This window comes from Sinocyclocheilus grahami, unplaced genomic scaffold (genome assembly GCF_001515645.1).
Source record: "Sinocyclocheilus grahami isolate Dianchi unplaced genomic scaffold, SAMN03320097.WGS_v1.1 scaffold419.1, whole genome shotgun sequence".
Taxonomy (NCBI): Eukaryota; Metazoa; Chordata; class Actinopteri; order Cypriniformes; family Cyprinidae; genus Sinocyclocheilus; species Sinocyclocheilus grahami.
This window is the reverse complement of record NW_015505598.1, coordinates 267,756-286,325: the sequence shown is the minus strand read 5'-3', so window position 1 is coordinate 286,325 and position 18,570 is coordinate 267,756. Positions and strand designations below refer to the sequence as shown.

Sequence of the window (18,570 nt, the reverse complement as noted above, 5' to 3'; positions counted from 1 at the left end):
TCGCAGTGCCACCCCGGGCATGGTTAGGGTGTTTCTTTACCCGAGACCCGGGTATGTCCCTAAGTTGCCCACCTCTTCGCCAAGTCCCATAGTACTACAAGCCCTATGTCCTTCCCCCTTCCAGGAAGCAGGCCAGGAAAGACTCTGTCCATCTGCTCTGTCCAGTGCAAGCACTGGTCGCTTGTTCACAGAGCTTCCCAGTGGTGTAAGGCAGATCAGTTATTTGTTTGCTTCGGTCCACCTAAGAAAGGGATTCCAGCAATCAAGCAAACCATGAGTTGGTGGGTGGTTGAGACCATCACACTGGCCTACGAGTCCTCTGGCCTCCTGTCACCGATGGGGGTCAGAGCACACTCGACCCGGAGAATGGTGGCATCCAAGGCCTTATTAGTGGGCGTGGCCCTCCAGGATATTTGTGCTGTGGCGGGCTGGTCCTTTTGTCCGGTTTTACAGTTTGGACCTGACACCAACCCCGGGGTCCCAAGTTCTCTTGTCTTGATGTGCTCGCCAGACACACATCAGACATGGACTTGCTCGTATGGTGCAGTGGGTATTCTCGTTCCCAAAGCGTTTGATGCAGCTTGAGTTCCTGAAGGGGAACGTCTCGAGGTTACATATGTAACCATGGTTCCCCAAAGAGAATGAGACGCTGCGTCTCCCTGCCATACTCCCTGCATCCCTGCAGGCTCCGCAGAAGCTAACATGTGTGTTTGCCGGATGTGCCTTTATGCTTCCTAGTTGCTCACGTCACCCCACTCGTGACGTCTCGCTTCTCTATTAGACTGATTTCACACATGCTTCAGTACGGGGTCTCGCCGAGGGCGTTCCCAAAGCATTCAACACAGAGTCTCGTTCCCTTCAGGCAACCATGGTTACATACATAAACTCGAGACATTCTGCATTATTAATATTCTCAAAGATAGTTTGTTACACATTTCGTTTCTGTTGTGGAAACAGCAACTGTCAACGCTTAATGTGCTTATAAATGATCAGTGTTCATCTCAACTAAGTTTCGCTTCTCAGATGTTATTATTTTAGTGTTCAGCGCCTCAATTAAATGTTTGTTGGTGTATAGACAGGTTGACCACAGGAATGAGTGCTGAAACATCGAAGGCAACTGAGGAGAGCAGAACACTTTCAGTTGCTCTTTATCAGGATTATTAGCGAATTTCAACGCCCAAGCGTTCAACACCGGTGCGTAACTCATTAATCTGAGCTCCAGATGTGAATGAAGCAACCTCATACTACCACTCATTAACAGTGAGTTTTAGACACAAATCCCTCATGTTTTCAGAAAATCTCTGAACCGAGCGTATAAATGCTTGTTTTAGATGTGTTCTGTGAGCTAATAAACTTGGATCAAGCCTCTTAACCTGTAATTAGGCAGCCGTGTGAAGCCGCTGGTGTGAAATGTCACTCAGCGGTCGGCCCTACAGGAGGTTAAAGCCCTGCTGGTGCTCAAATGTCCTTTTAAATGCTCTTTCCATATCCAGACTGTGATCTTTGATTGGCATCATATTTATTGCATTTGGCAACGATAAATGGCGTTTAGTCAAGGCTGTTCCCAGGAAAAGAACTTCCAGTAGTTGCTAAAATATGTAAGTGTGTGCTTTTTACATGAATGACTCTGGCCGTTTATTTTGCGTGTATTTTTAATAAGACCCCATCAAATCAAAGGGTTTAGTAGCGTTTTGTTTTTGTCCACGTCTGTCGGTTTGTGTATTTAAAATGTACAGTGTTCTCCGGAAATATATTGACAAAATATTGATGGCATCCTGCCCAGGCTGCATAGCTCACAAATCCACTCAATTAAAAAAGACAAGCCTTTCAATATGTCCTGTCACAATTTTCTGTTTGTTTCAGCACAATAAATACAGTTGTGTTCATAAAACATCACATTGGGGATCTTTAGGACTTTCATGTGGCACCTTCTCACACTTTCTCAGGATATTAGTTGTATAATCTTTGCCGACTGCAGCCTGTAAACTGATTCCACATCAGTACTCTGTTTATATACTGTATATGCATCATTACTGGATGTGTTTGAGTTAAATGGGTTCAGTCTGTCTACCAGAGAATCAGCCGTATCAAATATAAACCTCTGCACATGAAAATAGCCCGGCCTCATATTTTCAAAGCACTGTCATTAGAGCACATTAACTGAGCGAGACATTTGCTTGCATGTCAACACATGCTGACACTAAATTATTCCTCTGTGATGTGACTTGACAAGTGTTTCCCGCAGCATTCGTGTTTGGTGCTGTAGATCTTTTCTAAAGTTTGAGAGACAAGTTAGAGACAGGAGGACCATGTACAGCGACCCATCAATGGTTTGATTCATGCATAAGTGTCGTTTAGTGCCCTGCAAACACAACCATACCTTTATGCTCCTAAAATCGAATAAAATCAGCCAGTCTGATTAAATCTGGCTGGACTGAGAGAGAGCTGTCCAGTTCTGTGGGCATCAGATCAAACAAAAAGAATTTCACTTCTGTTATTCGACTCGATTGTATTTATTTTACTATGCTCAGAGGACAAGGTTCTGGTTGATATCATCACAGATCACATTTTTCCACCGTATCTCGCTTTCACTCAAAAATATATGACATTAGTGTACTTTGAGCTGCTGTGCTGAAATCTCTTGGTGTTTTTCCTGGTGGAGAGCCTCCCTTCAGTTTCCATATCCTCCGTTTATCTGCGTCTCCTGCTGGTATTTCCTGAGCTCTATTGTGCCGGGCACGTCAGGTCTCTCACACCGCTGCAGCCGTCTCCTGCAGGCGTGTGTGTGTGTGTGTGAGGCTCCATTTGTCTCGAGCCGATCCAAGCGAGTGTTTCAGTGTCTGTGGGATGGTAAGTAGATCCGTGCGTTTGTCAGTTGCTGCGGGAAACCCAGACGTCTGAGTGTTTAGGGAAGCGTCTGGTCGCTATGATGCTGCTCTGCTGATGTTGAGACTGTTGTAGCTGTCGTGCCGTGCTCTTTCTCAGCTGATGCCGTGATGTTGAGGCAGGTCGTTTAGCTGGAGCTGTTCAGTATGTCAGCTTTGTGTGTCTAAACATGTCATGAACAGTCCCAGAGGGAATATGCAAACTCCTTAAGTATTTTCTGCACTGCTTTAGGGGAAATATGAAGAATTTAGTGTGGGCAAATGTGTTTGAGTGTAATGTTTTTTGGTAATATGACATTTCCTAAAAGAATGAGGATGTTCAATGAGAACAACAGGCTCAGGTCTCGATTTTATTGATTGGATAATTAAAAGTGACTGTATTTGTCAGTTGGTTGCATTATGCTTTGTATAGCATGCATATGAAGTCAATTTTGATTTAATTTTGACTTTAATAAACAGACATGCAAAGATGAAGTACAAGAGATTCGTGGACTTTGGTGAATGACCATTCTGGTTCCTGTTGCCTTTTCTGAGTTCTGCAGGCACAGATACCGTAGTCAAATGATGAGTGAATATGTATCTTTTACTCACTGACAAAACTTGTGAAAAGTCTTTACATGTCAGATCTTAAAGAGATTTCCCAACTAAAACATCAGCAGCCTGGGGTCTGTGGAAAATTTGACTAAAAAACGATAACATGTTAGCTTATAATAGCAATTTAATTAATGATGTAATGAAATCATTAATTCTACTAAAGACTAGTATCAAATATTATATTTATTGTGAAAGCTGCTATATAAATACACATCTAACAGTGTATCTTTAACATGATCCACTGTCAACCTAAATGTTCCAGGTAATAGTTCAACGATAATTTATCATATTGATTATTTTTTACACAGTAAAATGTAGCTGCTTTAATATTGTATCTTGCATCATATTTGGTGGTGCTTGCCATTTAAAAGGTTTAAAAACCTCTGGTCTACACATCGGTCCGCTTTTCCCATAGACTTCCATTGGGAAAACATGTGTCCTTTTCATTTCTGCTAACTTAATGTATTGTCTGTGGCAGTTGACAGCATGGTGTAGATGTGGTACATGCAGGGTGAAAATAATCCAGAATATTCTCTCAGGATCAGCTGTTTTCTGTGAAGTGTTTAAAGTGCAAGAGACTCATTCAGTCTAATGGCTCACAGCTTTGCACATTTAGAAGCGGAGCAACCTGAAGGATTTATGGAGATTGGTTGGTTGACTGTGATTGGTTCAGACCACAGAGCGGTCAGAGTTAACTGACCCGGGACACTTGAGACTCCAGACCAATGTAATGATGAGTGTGGTGTCTATTCTCTAATGTTGAGTCTCTGCTGAAGGACATGAGAAAGCGCTGCATGTCCACCAGCCGTGGACAGACACCAGTGATTTGTGACCTAAAACACTGCGGTCAGAGCTGATGATTGACAGCTGCTGAAAACAGCAGAAGATGAACGCACACTGTCCCTTACGTTGAGGGCCTGATCAGTGAGACAAATCCAGCTTTAACCCCAAACATGAGCTGAAGCCGCAGCCCCTTTATGTCATATAATGCCATGTTGAGCTGCTAAATAAGCACTGGCTGTTTGGATTTGATAGTCGAGTCATAACCGTGCATGGCACATTGCTTAGAATTAAATTTTTATGGACTATATGTTTACAATAATGCAAAGTCAATCCAAAACCTACATACTTCTGCCTGTCCAGAGGAAAGTGTTGTGCTTATAGAGTGGCTGGATGAACATTTCAACATGAACAATGAATTTGACATAATAAAACATGAAACTTTTTTACATACTTGTGGCTATTCAGAAAAATACTTCACAGATTTTTATTTTTTTTGTATTTCATTTAACATTTTTCTATTCTGATTTTCTATTCAATAAAATTTATATTTTTAAAGTGAACGTACACCCATTATTTACGGTCATTAGGTGTCCAGAATCAAGCTTTTATATCTTTCTCATCATTCAGTTAATTTAAATTAATATAATAATAATAATGTTTTATTTATATAAAGATCATGTAGGCAAAATGTTAAAGAAAAGGGAGGAAAAAATGGAGTTGGGCTGTGTGGTAAAATAGATTTGGGTATCATCAGCGTAACTGTGGAAATTAAGAGCATGGCACTGGATGATCTGACCTAGAGGGAGCATGTAGATTAAAAACAAAAGTGGACCAAGAATAGATCCTTGAGGCACTCCACGGGAAGAAGTGACAGAACGAGACTTGTGTTTATCAATGCTAATGAATTGTTGCCTGTCTGAGAGATATGAACTTAGCCACTGCAGGACCGTTCCTGTAATGCCGACCGTGGAGTACAGGAGTACAGGATGGCAAACAGTATCAAATGCTGCACTCAGGTCCAAGAGGACTAGAAGACTGAAGACACCAGAATCAGAGGCAAGGAGAAGGTCATTCGCTACTATTAGAAGAGCAGTCTCTGTACTGCGAGAGGGCGAAATCCAGACTGAAAAGGTTCATGCAAATTATTTTTGTCCAAATGTGTCTGTAGTTGAGTGGCGACCACCTTTTCTAGGACCTTAGACAAAAAGGGAAGGTTGGAGATTGGTCTAAAATTTCCCAGGACTGTTTCGTCAAGGCCAGGTTTTTTGAGTACTGGGTTGATCACGGCTACGTTCAGTCCAGGCAGTTCATAACCAGTCATAACTAAGGGATCTATTTATCATGTGAGTGATAGGTATATTGGGACAAGGCAAAACTTTTTGAGCAGATGTGTTGGTATTGGGTCTAACTGACAGGAAGGGAAGTTAAGCCCCGTTCACACCAAGTATTACTATAAAGATAACTATAAAAATAAAGATATTAGCGCCTGCCGCTTCAAATTCTCGAGCTCATTATAGCAGGATGGATTCTGACTTGCTGTCAATGTTTGTATCGTTCATCAGCTGGAAAATATCATTTTAGTAGTGATTCCAATGATATCGTTTCTTTGTGCCTTTATCATTATAGCTGTGGTGTGGACTTTCTTTAATATTGAGAATGATTTTTAGAACTATATCTTTATCATTATATTTATAGTTATCATCCTTGGTGTGAACTGGCCTTTAGAGTTCATAATCAGCTGTTCAACCACAGATGTATTGGTGAGTGTAAAGTTAGAGAGTGGATAGAGTATCTGAGAGGCACAGGGTTCTGAAGGAGCAAAGGAAGAAAGAGATTGATAGATATTGTCAATTTTGTGTATAAAAAATGTCAAAAAATGTTCACAGAGGTCAGAAGAGTCATTATGGAGATAGCGGTTTGATAAGTTTGTTTGTTCTCAGAAAATAGGGTCCTGTGTTTAAACTTTGCTTTGTTAATAATATTGGACTGGCAAGTAGATCAGGCAATGAGCTAAGGAGACAGTTCTGGGGCCGTATTTATCAAGCCTCTGAGAATTACTCACAAGAACACTGCAAAGAATTGACCTAAGAGCTTAAAAGTTAGTTATCAAGCATCTCAGTCGTAATTTAAGTGAAGTGTAGGACTAAATCTTAAGTGTCAGTCTTAGAGATGATTCACGACATTTTGCTGTGCCACAAATGTGATTTTGGAGGACGACATTGGCTTAGACCAATCACTGAATAGATTTCCTTAAAGAGGTCATATGATGCTTTTTTAAAGATCATTATTTTGTGTATTTGGTGTAACAGAATATGTTGACATGCTTTAATGTTCAAAAAACACATTATTTTTCAAATACTGTACATTATTGTAGGTCCCCTATGCCCCGCCTCTCTCAAATGCTTCGTTTTCTACAAAGTCCCGCCTTCCGACAAGCGCAGTCTGCTCTGATTGGCCAGCTGACCCAGTGCATTGCGATTGGCCGAACACCACAAGCACTCGTCAGAAATGTAACGCCCCTTACTATAATCACCAACACATTTGACAATGAATAATTTTCAAGAGAATGCATTATGGCAAGGAAACAAAGCATCATCACAATCTTCAATTTAGGGTTGTGCTGATAGACGATAGTATCGTGTATCAACGATAGTCAGAGATATCACCTGTTGCTAATGCCTTTGACGAAGGCAAGACAATTATTATTATTATTATCCATCAAAAATACACTAGGCGCCTATCTTTAGTGATGCAGCACAGAGAGCCGCTTCAGAAACTGGTAACGTATAAACACAAGCATTGACAAGAGTTTCCGCTATCAGCTCCGGTGGCCGTGGGGTCGTAACGCACCGCAGATGTGTGCAGTGTAAATAAGGGGTAAGAGATGTATTCATCATACAGTGTAGATAGCTTCACTGATTATAACTGGAGTGTTATATAATACGCATATTATACTCTCGCTAGACTAAAGTCAGTTACGATGTTCTTTGATAATGTAAATGTTCTTTGCTTGCTGCTGCTTGTAGCTGCTGTTTGAGGAAAACTGAGGAAATGTAACCATTGCTCATCATCAAACATTTCAAAACATTCTTCGTCTCCTGAAAGATTTGCGCACGTCTCTGTCTCCTCAGCACCATCACAAGCCCCTGCTGGCAACTCCTAACCACTTGAGACATTTATTCACCCAAATGCACTTATACCTTACAGATAGCACTGGTATAAAACAAATAAGGTGATTACATGTGTTTTAAAGTTGACCTAACAATTTAATGTTCTCTTACTGCTTTATTTCGTCTTCACGAGTCTCCCCGCCGGTCTGCCAGCGCACTGCGAGGGGAAAATACTGGTTAGCACAGCTTTACTAGGAAAGAGCAAGTAACATTAAAATAATTCATACAAGACGATGAAGAAAAGTGTATAGATGTGTTTTAACGTCCCTCTGTGACTCTCATCTCCCGCTGGTCTGCCTCGGAGGAAAAGCCCGGCTAATACAGCTCCACTCGAGAAACTGAGATATTCTTACGGAAACTTAAACCTGGCTTTATATCACACTAATAACATCAGAATACAACGCATCAAGCGATAAAAGAGTCAAAAATGAAAATTAAGCTACCATACTCTAGTGGTTTTTCATCTTCACGAGTCTTTCACAGAGCCGGTGTTTTTCACAGTCATTAGGACTACTGTTTTACTGATTTACTAAATATAGTAGGCAAATTTTTTTTCAAAATACACTGAAAATCTAAAACTGAGGAACAGTAATAAAAGTTTGACTAAATTTTACTAAAATGATTTACAGTGATGCTGTTTGCTAGCTAGTACGCTGACCATCCAATCAAAGGAGGAGAAAATGCTGACGTTATCGTTAGCCAGCTAGATGGCCCTGGTGCTGCCAACTCGAAATCTGATTGGTTAAAGCAACGGTTTCATTGCCATTGATTTAAGCTAACAGAAGCCAGCACTGTTGATTCTGAAGGCCTTAAGGCAGATTTCTTTGACCCTGGCAACACAATTGCTGAAATATGATTGGATAAAAGCTCTAATATAAACACACACTGCTGGAAGCAGTGCAACCAAGAGAAAAGCTATGAAATGAAGAGAATAGACTATTGGAAATCATTTAATACATATTCATGGAAAAATATATTAACTAAATCAGTGATTCTGATAGTGTTTAGGCCAGCAGAGAAGGCTTTGCTGGCCCTGACGGCCCACCACTGGGATAATCTCACCAGGACAAGAGAGATTAGCAGAGAAAGAGAAAGAGAAAGAGAAAGAGGAGGCAACAATTGCAGTAGAGACATTTTCAGTACTTACAGTATGTTTCTCATGTTTCGGTAGGATATTGTGGATTTAATTTTAGGTTTTAAAAGGGGGAGAGAAAAACTAAAATCTAGTTTATGGTCAGACATGCCAACTCCAAGACCCTGGACACAAACATTATCAGTGCCAACAGAGCAAATTAAATCAAGGCTGAATCTGACTGATGCTGACATCATTTCATTCCTGACTCTTTATAACTAACAGATCCCTTGTTGCTGAATAGTTTTTTCTCTGAATGGAGAATGTTACATGCGCTATTAACCCTTACAAAGTTAAAACACATATCTATATATGTTATGCTTTCATTACATATGACAAATGTTATGCAAGTTCATATTTCTTGGCATTATTCAAGTAATAACATACTGTAAATAATGTGTCTTAGACAGAAATCTAAATAAATCTGAAATTCCAGTACAGTCCACTAGTGCTCGGTTTAATAAATAATAAAAACATACATTGTAAGTCACTTAGTTTTAGCTATATAAGGCAATGCATACTCCAAAGTGTAAATGCACAGTGACTCGAGTATTTAAACACATAATAATGTTATATGTTGTAATATGACATAATATCAAAGCAAGTGTCATCTGTTTTACAGAGAGATCGCAAAGGCCCTCTCTTTAAACAAAACATTACACCAAAAAAAAAAACCTGAATGCAGTGTAATTCATATGATCCTAAGCCTGAAGTGAGCAAAACACAAAAGTATTTGACCACAATTGTTTGTGCACATTTGTGCAAAGCTCCTCATTGTATATGCTTGCTGTAAGATTGGTCTGAGTGTGCGTTCATGTGTTCAGATGAGGATATACAGATCTCAACATGTGCTATCAGTTTGATCTGAATGCTTCAGTCGCACCCACCGTCGCTTACTGTGCTGCTTATATCTGCCCTCATATAGCGCTTTTATTCATACTGTTGGAACAGATGAAAGTTCAGTGCGTTCTGTATTCTGTGTTTTTTACAGTGCTGTTTTTGCAAGGGTTTCTTTCTCATTTATTTGCAAAGGTGCACACATCATCTATCATGCATTCTGATGCATGATATATGAGTTGTTAAAGGTATAGTTTTAAAGGCATAGTACTGGATAATGTTATAGGATAATGTTATATAAGTTTTTTTTTTTAATTGTATGCAAGCAGCCTCAGTGCAAATTTATGAACAGAGGTGTGACATGCACTCTTTTCGGCTTGTTCAAGACTGCTCTTGGAAGACTGGCTGGAAGACCTGCCTAATGCCTTATGCACATTATTCCAAGTTCAGTCAGTCTTCCCTTCTGGCCGCAACACTCATATTTATTTTGTGTTTCTGCTTATTCATATTTGAGGTGTTGAGTTTGGTGTTTCAGATACACCACAGTGGCATATGCACATGTGCAGCTGAGTTTTGAGAGCTACAGTAACATTTGAAGCGAAAAACATAAATTTAAGGTCTGTTCCTCACACAAGAACTGTGCGCTGCATTCCACATCGACTACAGTTTTTGTGTTGACAGTTGTTGCAGCTTTTTTTTTGTCTCCCATGGAACAAGAAGTGGGTTTTGACTGACGTGAGGGTAAATGCACGTTTCATTTCTAGGTGAACTTTTCCTTTAAGGCTGATGGCTTCAGTGATTGGGCAGCTGAAGAGGACAGGCAGTTGTCTCTGATTGTTAAATCACATCCTCAGGGAGAGTCTAATGCTCTTATTAAAGCAGTCCATGTCTTCCTGCAACAGGAAATGACCGTCGTATTTTCTCTAACGGGGCGCGGCCATGTTGCTCAATTATATATGCAAATGTTTGTGTGTGTGTGTGTGTGTGTTTGAGTATTTTTAGATAAAGACGCATGTGAAGTGTTCCCTGGCAGATTCCCTTGTAATACCGCTGTTTCCCCGTCTGTTCTCCCTGTAGTCTTGTCCTGGTTTCTCAGTAAAAATGGAAGTAATATTTGGCATACTTTCACAGGCACGTTCAGCAGAACTGATGAGCCTCTGAATCTCAAGTAACTGTTGTGTCTGGAATTCACAATCGTAGCCTTCCTCTTCATTTCTATGGCTAATGCTACACATCAGTCACACACTGGGCAGGGAGCGTCCCGCTGTAGTATCCTGCAGTTTTTTTCCATGGCCATATTGGCTCATAGCTCACCACATACTGACTTGAACCAAACCCTTCCAGTTTTTAGCCCCGAGCTTACAGCTTATCTGTGCTGGGTTTTTTTCAACTTTTATTGGTATTATCAATATTTTGACATGCTCAAGATGACTCTGTGCAATTTCAGAACATCACTCTGAGCAGCATGACGTGTCAGCTTCTGACTCATCTCAGCCTTGAGTTTGGGCTGTGACTGTCTGTTTGGAGTGGTAGGAATGTTTGGGGAGACCCGTTTGTCTTCTTGTAGCTCAAAGAGCATCGCATAAGCAATGCCAAAATCACGGGTTCGATTCTCAGGGAAAGCAATAACTGATAATATGTGTACCTTGCATGCAATGTACAGTCTTAAATGCATAGCTGTAAATGTTTGGAAACTGTTAATAGCTGCTGTGTCATTTCTGCACCAGTAATGGTGCCAAACATAATTGTACAGTTAATAACTTACTAACACCATATCTTCATATTAATAAGTCCCAGTCTTGATGAGTACACTCTCAAGTGTCAGCTTTCTGAAGATTCTTCTGTTATGTGCATAGCCAGAAGGGCTTGCGAGGAGCAACCTTTTTATTTTGGACAGGGTGTTCAATCCTGCTTCAGCACACCTGCCTGGAAGTTTCCAGTGATCCTGAAGACCTTGACTAACTGGTTCAAGTGTGTTTAATTAGGGCAGAAGCTAAACTCTGCTTGAAGATGGCCCTCCAGGAGCAGGACTGGATACCCCTGATTCTGGGTTTATCATGTATGCACCCTTTTTCCAAACCGGGTGTATTGAAAGTATTGAAAACTCAGTGACCTGCTGGCTGAAGTACAGTCTGTGTGTCGTTTGGCAGAGGGCTGCTGGCAGTCAGCGCGCTCTAATGGCATAATTGGATAATCGTTCAGAGGATACACTGTAGGGAGGGGTGTTGCTATAGAGGACACAATGTCAACTACCCCCCAAAAAAAACAAAAGGCCCAGACTTCCTTCGGACATTCCAGAGTGCAACACACTTTTTTACGAGATAATTTACCTGCTGACATGAAATGCACATTTCAAATGTTTTCTTCAAGTATGTAGACACAGCACCTGTGAGATTCATGAGATTCAGAGAGTGACTATGGCCCTGGATTCACTTCTTCAGGGTGGTTGAATCACAAGCAGTCAGTTGAGACAGTTTGGGTGCAACCCCTCCCACAGTGGCCCGGTGGTTAGCACTGTTGTCTCACAGCTAGAAGGTCCCCGGTTCGAGCCCAGGCATGGACGAGTTTGCATGTTCTCCCAGTGTCACCGTGGGTTTACTCTGGATACTCTGGTTTCCTCCCAAAGACATGCAGGTTAGGTAAATTGAAGACTCTAAATTGTTCCTCCCCCCAACTTGTGTATAAGATAGACTTGTGTATGGATTAACTGGTTCTCACCATGAATATAGCCATAGATGCTGGAATGGCATTAGGAAGAAAATAAACACACATTACAAATGCCATGTGGCCACATGTTTCTGAATGCTTTGCATGACCATATCACAAAATCTTTTTGAATCTCTCGTACACCCGTGCCACCAGGAAGGGCGACTCATGAGGAGGTAATAAATGAGACTGTTGTTTTGATCCATCACACACTTCTAGGTGTTTTGTCAGGCCATTTTGTTGGTAATGAACCCCATGCACTGGAATTAGGCCACCTTGATAGCGACTAAAGCTCTTTCACAATGCAGCAAGCAAATCCAAGACCGGGGCACGACCTTCTACATTCCTCTGTTGTTATGTCTACAACTATTGTTTGTATCTTATGTGAAGTCGGTCTCCACCCCTTATGGTTTTGGCACAGAGAACTTTACGTAAGATCCATTGAAGACCATGACTCATTATTCTTTATGGGAGAAGTAATTGTGCCATTCACGCCTCCTGAGCTTTCCCCACTAAAACAGATTGAAGCATATCTGTACGGTCGGATTCAGGCCATCCCCGGTCATCTGCTATGCTTTCAAATAAAGAGAAAAAGACGTCAAGACTTCTCTCATTGAACGCAGGCAACAATTTCAAATGAGTAATTATATCAAAAGGACAGTCTGCGCGATCACTAGATGATCTGCCCTCACCTCGAAGTCTCAAACTCTCAAACTTGAACTAAAACTCTTGATTTTGTCGTTCTGCAGCCAATTTTTGCTTGTATTTAATTTTTTCAAAGTCCATCTCACGCCGTTTCATCAAATCATTCAAGTTACATTTTTCTATTTCCATCTCACGATCACGCATCTCCTTTTCATGCAACTGTTGCATTTTAATAAGCTCTTTCTGCTGCTCAAACGACAAACCAAAGAATTAAACTTTATTTTAACCCCAGCTGTTACTTGTTTTGGCGTAATTGGTAAAATCTGAAGATCACTCAATTTGTTTCTTATTATTTCTCTGGCCTCATCTGTTCTCAAACGCTTATCAACACCACTTAATTCATATCATTCCACAATTTTCAAACACAGATTTAATAGCTCATCTGAAGGAGCTTTACAAAATCCTTCAATTGATGTCATAATGCTACAAATCAAACTTACACAAATTAATCCAACAAATAATTCAGCCTACCTATACTTCTAATTACAATTCAGCTCACGTAATTCCTACGGTCTAAAATTGTGCACACATTCTCCACCTCCCCACCTCCTCTTAACAAAACCCTCTAACTACTCCAACTACTCCTAGTCTTCATGCGCTCCCAAGAGTCAAGCCCTTTGAAGCACCCAAATACCGCTGGCGTAGAACTGAACAAACGGTTCGGAACTTACACCACGGCAGTGCACTCGACACACAAAAATAAAACAAAAACAACGCAAATCGTTGCTACAACCTAACTGGGGAGTATAAAGAAATACAGGTGTATCTCAATAAATTAGAATGTCATGGAAAAGTTCATACGAGGCTGACTCTCTAACCCCTTACCTGGGGACACGTAAGACGTTTACCTGGGGACAACGTCTTACCTGGGCTAAGGAGAAGAAGAACTGGACTGTTGCCCAGTGGGCAAAAGTCCTCTTTTCAGATGAGAGCAAGTTCCAGAAGGCCAACAATTCACTAAAAAATTTTTTTTATTGGTCTTATGAAGTATTCTAATTTGTTGAGATAGTGAATTGGTGGGTTTTTGTTAAATGTGAGCCAAAATCATCACAATTAAAAGAACCAAAGACTTAAACTACTTCAGTCTGTGTGCATTGCATTTATTTAATACACGAGTTTCACAATTTGAGTTGAATTACTGAAATAAATGAACTTTTCCACGACATTCTAATTTATTGAGATGCACCTGTACATAGTTTTTAAACCGCAAGAACTTACCTTTTCAGAGCTGACCAAAAATACGAACCGACGCTCCAAACCAGTTTTTCCGCCTTCTGGTCTCTCCCACCTAATTAATTAACCAAAAAAAGTTTAACATCGACAAAAATGACAAATGTAAATTGGACGAATCCCCATATGTTACACTTGGATCAGAGATGTAACATTAAGGGAGACGACACGGCGGAATAACTTCAAGCATAATGTTTATTACAACAAAAATTAACCAAAAATAACAATCACAAAGTCAGTATCAGTCATATCAATCAGTATGAAATGCAGGTGAATGGATGCACAAAGTGAAGTGTGGTTAGCGCTAGTGAATGGATGCGAAACAAAACATAATGCTCCAAAATGGGAGCGCGCCTCTGACAAACTGCTCGAGGAACAGGGGAGCAGGGGCGCCGACGAACTCTCACACCATGTTTAAATAAGAGCTACGACGAGCACCACGCCCCAATCACAGAACCTGCAACAGAGAAAAGAAACCAAAACACCCAAACCAACACAACTCAATCCTAACAATTTATTTTACTCGAGGTCCACTGAAAATCAATAGACAGTGTAATCCTGCCAAGTCATGACTGTTGACAGTGAGAATGCTGCTGTATTTGCTGTCTATGGGTCTGAATATGGGTCATTAGCATGTGTTGGTCAGTACTTCTGAAGGTGCGCTGCTGGTTTGATGTGGCAGACCTCCCCTGCTGACTGTACTTCTGCCAGTAGCTGATTCTTTGGCTGATTGTGCACTCTTAAAAATAAAGGTGCTTCAAAAGGTTCTTCAAGCGATGCCATAGAAGAACCATTTTTGGTTCCACAAAGAACCATTCAGTCAAAGGTTCTTTAAAGAACATCTCTTTCTTACCTTTTTGTAATCTGAAGAACCTTCTTTCGCCACAAAGAAGCTTTTGTGAAACAGAAAGGTTCTTCAGATGTTAAAGGTTCTTTATGGAACCATTTAGACAAAAAGGTTCTTCTATGGCATCATGAAGCACCTTTATTTTTAAGAGTGTGTATTGTTAAAGGGGTAGTGACTCTTTCTTCCACAGAAGAAAGAGTCATATCAATTTGGAATGAGATGAGGTTGAGTAAATGATGACAGCATGGTAATTTCTGGGTGAGCTGTCACTTTAACTGGCTGGTTTCATTTCTTTGAGCTTAAGCAGGCATAATTGTACAATGACCTGAAGCGTAACATGTTTGCTCATTTCCTTTGCGGAAACGAAGTCACAAGACGAAGCAGCAAAAGTCAGCGCTGCCTTTCTGATCCATAAATCAGCATGCACAAGCACCTATAATTTTCATTTCTTTTAGCCACTAGCAGAGGACCAGCCCGCACATGAATGGGAACGATCGGGTCAAAGCCGCAGGTGCTGGAGACTCTGGAGCGCTGCCCATGATAACGGCATCTCTCCGCACCTCTAATGGCCTCGGGACGGCCTCGTCTGGCCTTTCTCCTGCTGTGGGAAGTGCTGGATCAGCAGATCACGACTGCCCGAGCTGCATCCAGTTTGAACAGGAACTTAGAAGATTTGTAGATAAAGACTCTAATTGAATGCGACAGGAAGTCTGGGAAGGTACTTTGGCAGCGCCAGTCAGTTCTTGAGAGTGTAGTCTGCAGTTAAAAACTAACTAGGTATGTGGGGAACGACAAGACAATGTTTTTCAGAGCTAGAGATCTGCTCTCTGGGGGAAGTATTGAACACGCTTTGATATGTTTGCTTATGTTTGCTTTTGAGGAAAACAGATGCAATCTAATGAGGAGATTCTGCTGTGTAAGGCATTTAAATCAAGCATCAATATTACTGAAATAGGGTTTGCTCACATGGTAGTAAGCTTTGGCGTGTAACTCATCCTGCCCCATTAAGTTTCATGAATGATTTATTGAGGAGAGACACACTGTTACTTTACTAAGTGATTGGATTTGGGCCTGAGACCAGGATATCCTGGAGAAATGGGCTCTTACACACCATGTTAAAACAAATATCCATTCAATGTAATGTGTACATTCATATACAGTATGCAACATATCAGATAATACATAGGCCTAATGATTTGTTAAGCGTTAACATATAAAATGGTGTGGTGAGTTTTAGTATTTTTTCCCTCAGACTTTCTGTCCATGTCTGCAGATAAGTCCAGGTGCATACACGTCTATAAATATGCTCACTTATGCCATTAGCTATGCTTCCATCCAAAGATTCAAATTTAACTTATGCTCAAACTGGAATATCGGATAAAACATTTGCAAATAAAGCACCATCCAATGAGTCAAAGAGAACAAAATCGTCACTTCCTGATAAACTGACACTAAATATCACCAAGAAAAGTAGGAGAAGCCACTGACTATAATAATTTTCATATATGATAAATTACTTTAGCAGCAGATGAAACACAATAAATGCAGCCACTGCTTTCGGAGGTGGATGTCTGATGAATAAGAGATGGCAAGAAATGTCTCGTGTAAGACAATTATACAGAAATACTTTGACGACAGACTTTGCTCAGGCATTTCAGAACTTCATTTCTTTGAGCTTAAGCAGGCATAATTGTACAATGACCTGAAGCGTAACATGTTTGCTCATTTCCTTTGCGGAAACGAAGTCACAAGACGAAGCAGCAAAAGTCAGCGCTGCCTTTCTGATCCATAAATCAGCATGCACAAGCACCTATAATTTTCATTTCTTTTAGCCACTAGCAGAGGACCAGCCCGCACATGAATGGGAACGATCGGGTCAAAGCCGCAGGTGCTGGAGACTCTGGAGCGCTGCCCATGATAACGGCATCTCTCCGCACCTCTAATGGCCTCGGGACGGCCTCGTCTGGCCTTTCTCCTGCTGTGGGAAGTGCTGGATCAGCAGATCACGACTGCCCGAGCTGCATCCAGTTTGAACAGGAACTTAGAAGATTTGTAGATAAAGACTCTAATTGAATGCGACAGGAAGTCTGGGAAGGTACTTTGGCAGCGCCAGTCAGTTCTTGAGAGTGTAGTCTAGTGTAGTCTGCAGTTAAAAACTAACGGGAACGACAAGACAATGTTTTTCAGAGCTAGAGATCTGCTCTCTGGGGGAAGTATTGAACACGCTTTGATATGTTTGCTTATGTTTGCTTTTGAGGAAAACAGATGCAATCTAATGAGGAGATTCTGCTGTGTAAGGCATTTAAATCAAGCATCAATATTACTGAAATAGGGTTTGCTCACATGGTAGTAAGCTTTGGCGTGTAACTCATCCTGCCCCATTAAGTTTCATGAATGATTTATTGAGGAGAGACACACTGTTACTTTACTAAGTGATTGGATTTGGGCCTGAGACCAGGATATCCTGGAGAAATGGGCTCTTACACACCATGTTAAAACAAATATCCATTCAATGTAATGTGTACATTCATATACAGTATGCAACATATCAGATAATACATAGGCCTAATGATTTGTTAAGCGTTAACATATAAAATGGTGTGGTGAGTTTTAGTATTTTTTCCCTCAGACTTTCTGTCCATGTCTGCAGATAAGTCCAGGTGCATACACGTCTATAAATATGCTCACTTATGCCATTAGCTATGCTTCCATCCAAAGATTCAAATTTAACTTATGCTCAAACTGGAATATCGGATAAAACATTTGCAAATAAAGCACCATCCAATGAGTCAAAGAGAACAAAATCGTCACTTCCTGATAAACTGACACTAAATATCACCAAGAAAAGTAGGAGAAGCCACTGACTATAATAATTTTCATATATGATAAATTACTTTAGCAGCAGATGAAACACAATAAATGCAGCCACTGCTTTCGGAGGTGGATGTCTGATGAATAAGAGATGGCAAGAAATGTCTCGTGTAAGACAATTATACAGAAATACTTTGACGACAGACTTTGCTCAGGCATTTCAGAACAACATATAGATGCTGTGAACGAGATCGGTCCGCTGGTTAGTCAAGTTATCCTGTCTCATAGAGCAGTCACGTGACTTTTATTTTAAGTAGAAGTTTATTCTACTTAATTGTACGCAAAGGTTTTTTTTTTAATGCTCATTTTTAGAATTTATGCACATCTTGGCATTTCCAGCCAGCGTTATTTAATAATAGGTGCATGGAAACATAGCTATTGGCTATAGTACAAAACATCTAAAAGTGCACAAAGGTATCTGAGAGGGCTAGATTTAGGCCTAGAGTTAGTGGATGGGAAATATAATACCGTATTACAGAAAAGTCAATAGGAAAGAATAGTCTCTAAAGTCCAAAACCAAATATATAAATAAAAATGTCTATGATATGACCTCATTTAGATAGCCAGCATTGTGTGTTTGTGTGTTGATCTGCAGCCAGCAGAGGGCGCCGCTCTGTCCCGTCATCTGCACCTGTCTGTGACGTCATCATCCTGAACACACACACACACACACACACACACACACACGCTCTCTCTCTCTCACACACACACACTCTCTCTCTCTCACACACACACACTCTCTCTCTCTCACACACACACACACACACACGCTCTCTCTCTCTCTCTCTCACACACACACACACACTCTCT

The 18,570-nt window shown here is 40.8% G+C and overlaps 1 protein-coding gene across 4 annotated transcripts in view; it reads left to right on the top strand.

Moving 5' to 3' along the window:
- The window catches only part of septin4b (septin 4b), a 66,285-nt gene that overhangs the window by 22,871 nt on the left and 24,844 nt on the right, over positions 1-18,570 (top strand). The window contains exon 1 of one of the 4 annotated variants that reach the window (XM_016232824.1): positions 2,638-2,850. The exons of the other annotated variants lie outside the window; for them this stretch is intronic. Coding sequence (XP_016088310.1) covers positions 2,848-2,850 — 3 coding nt within the window. The 5' untranslated portion in view covers positions 2,638-2,847. Of the gene's footprint in view, positions 1-2,637; positions 2,851-18,570 lie in introns of those variants that run through there. 4 annotated transcript variants of the gene reach the window in all.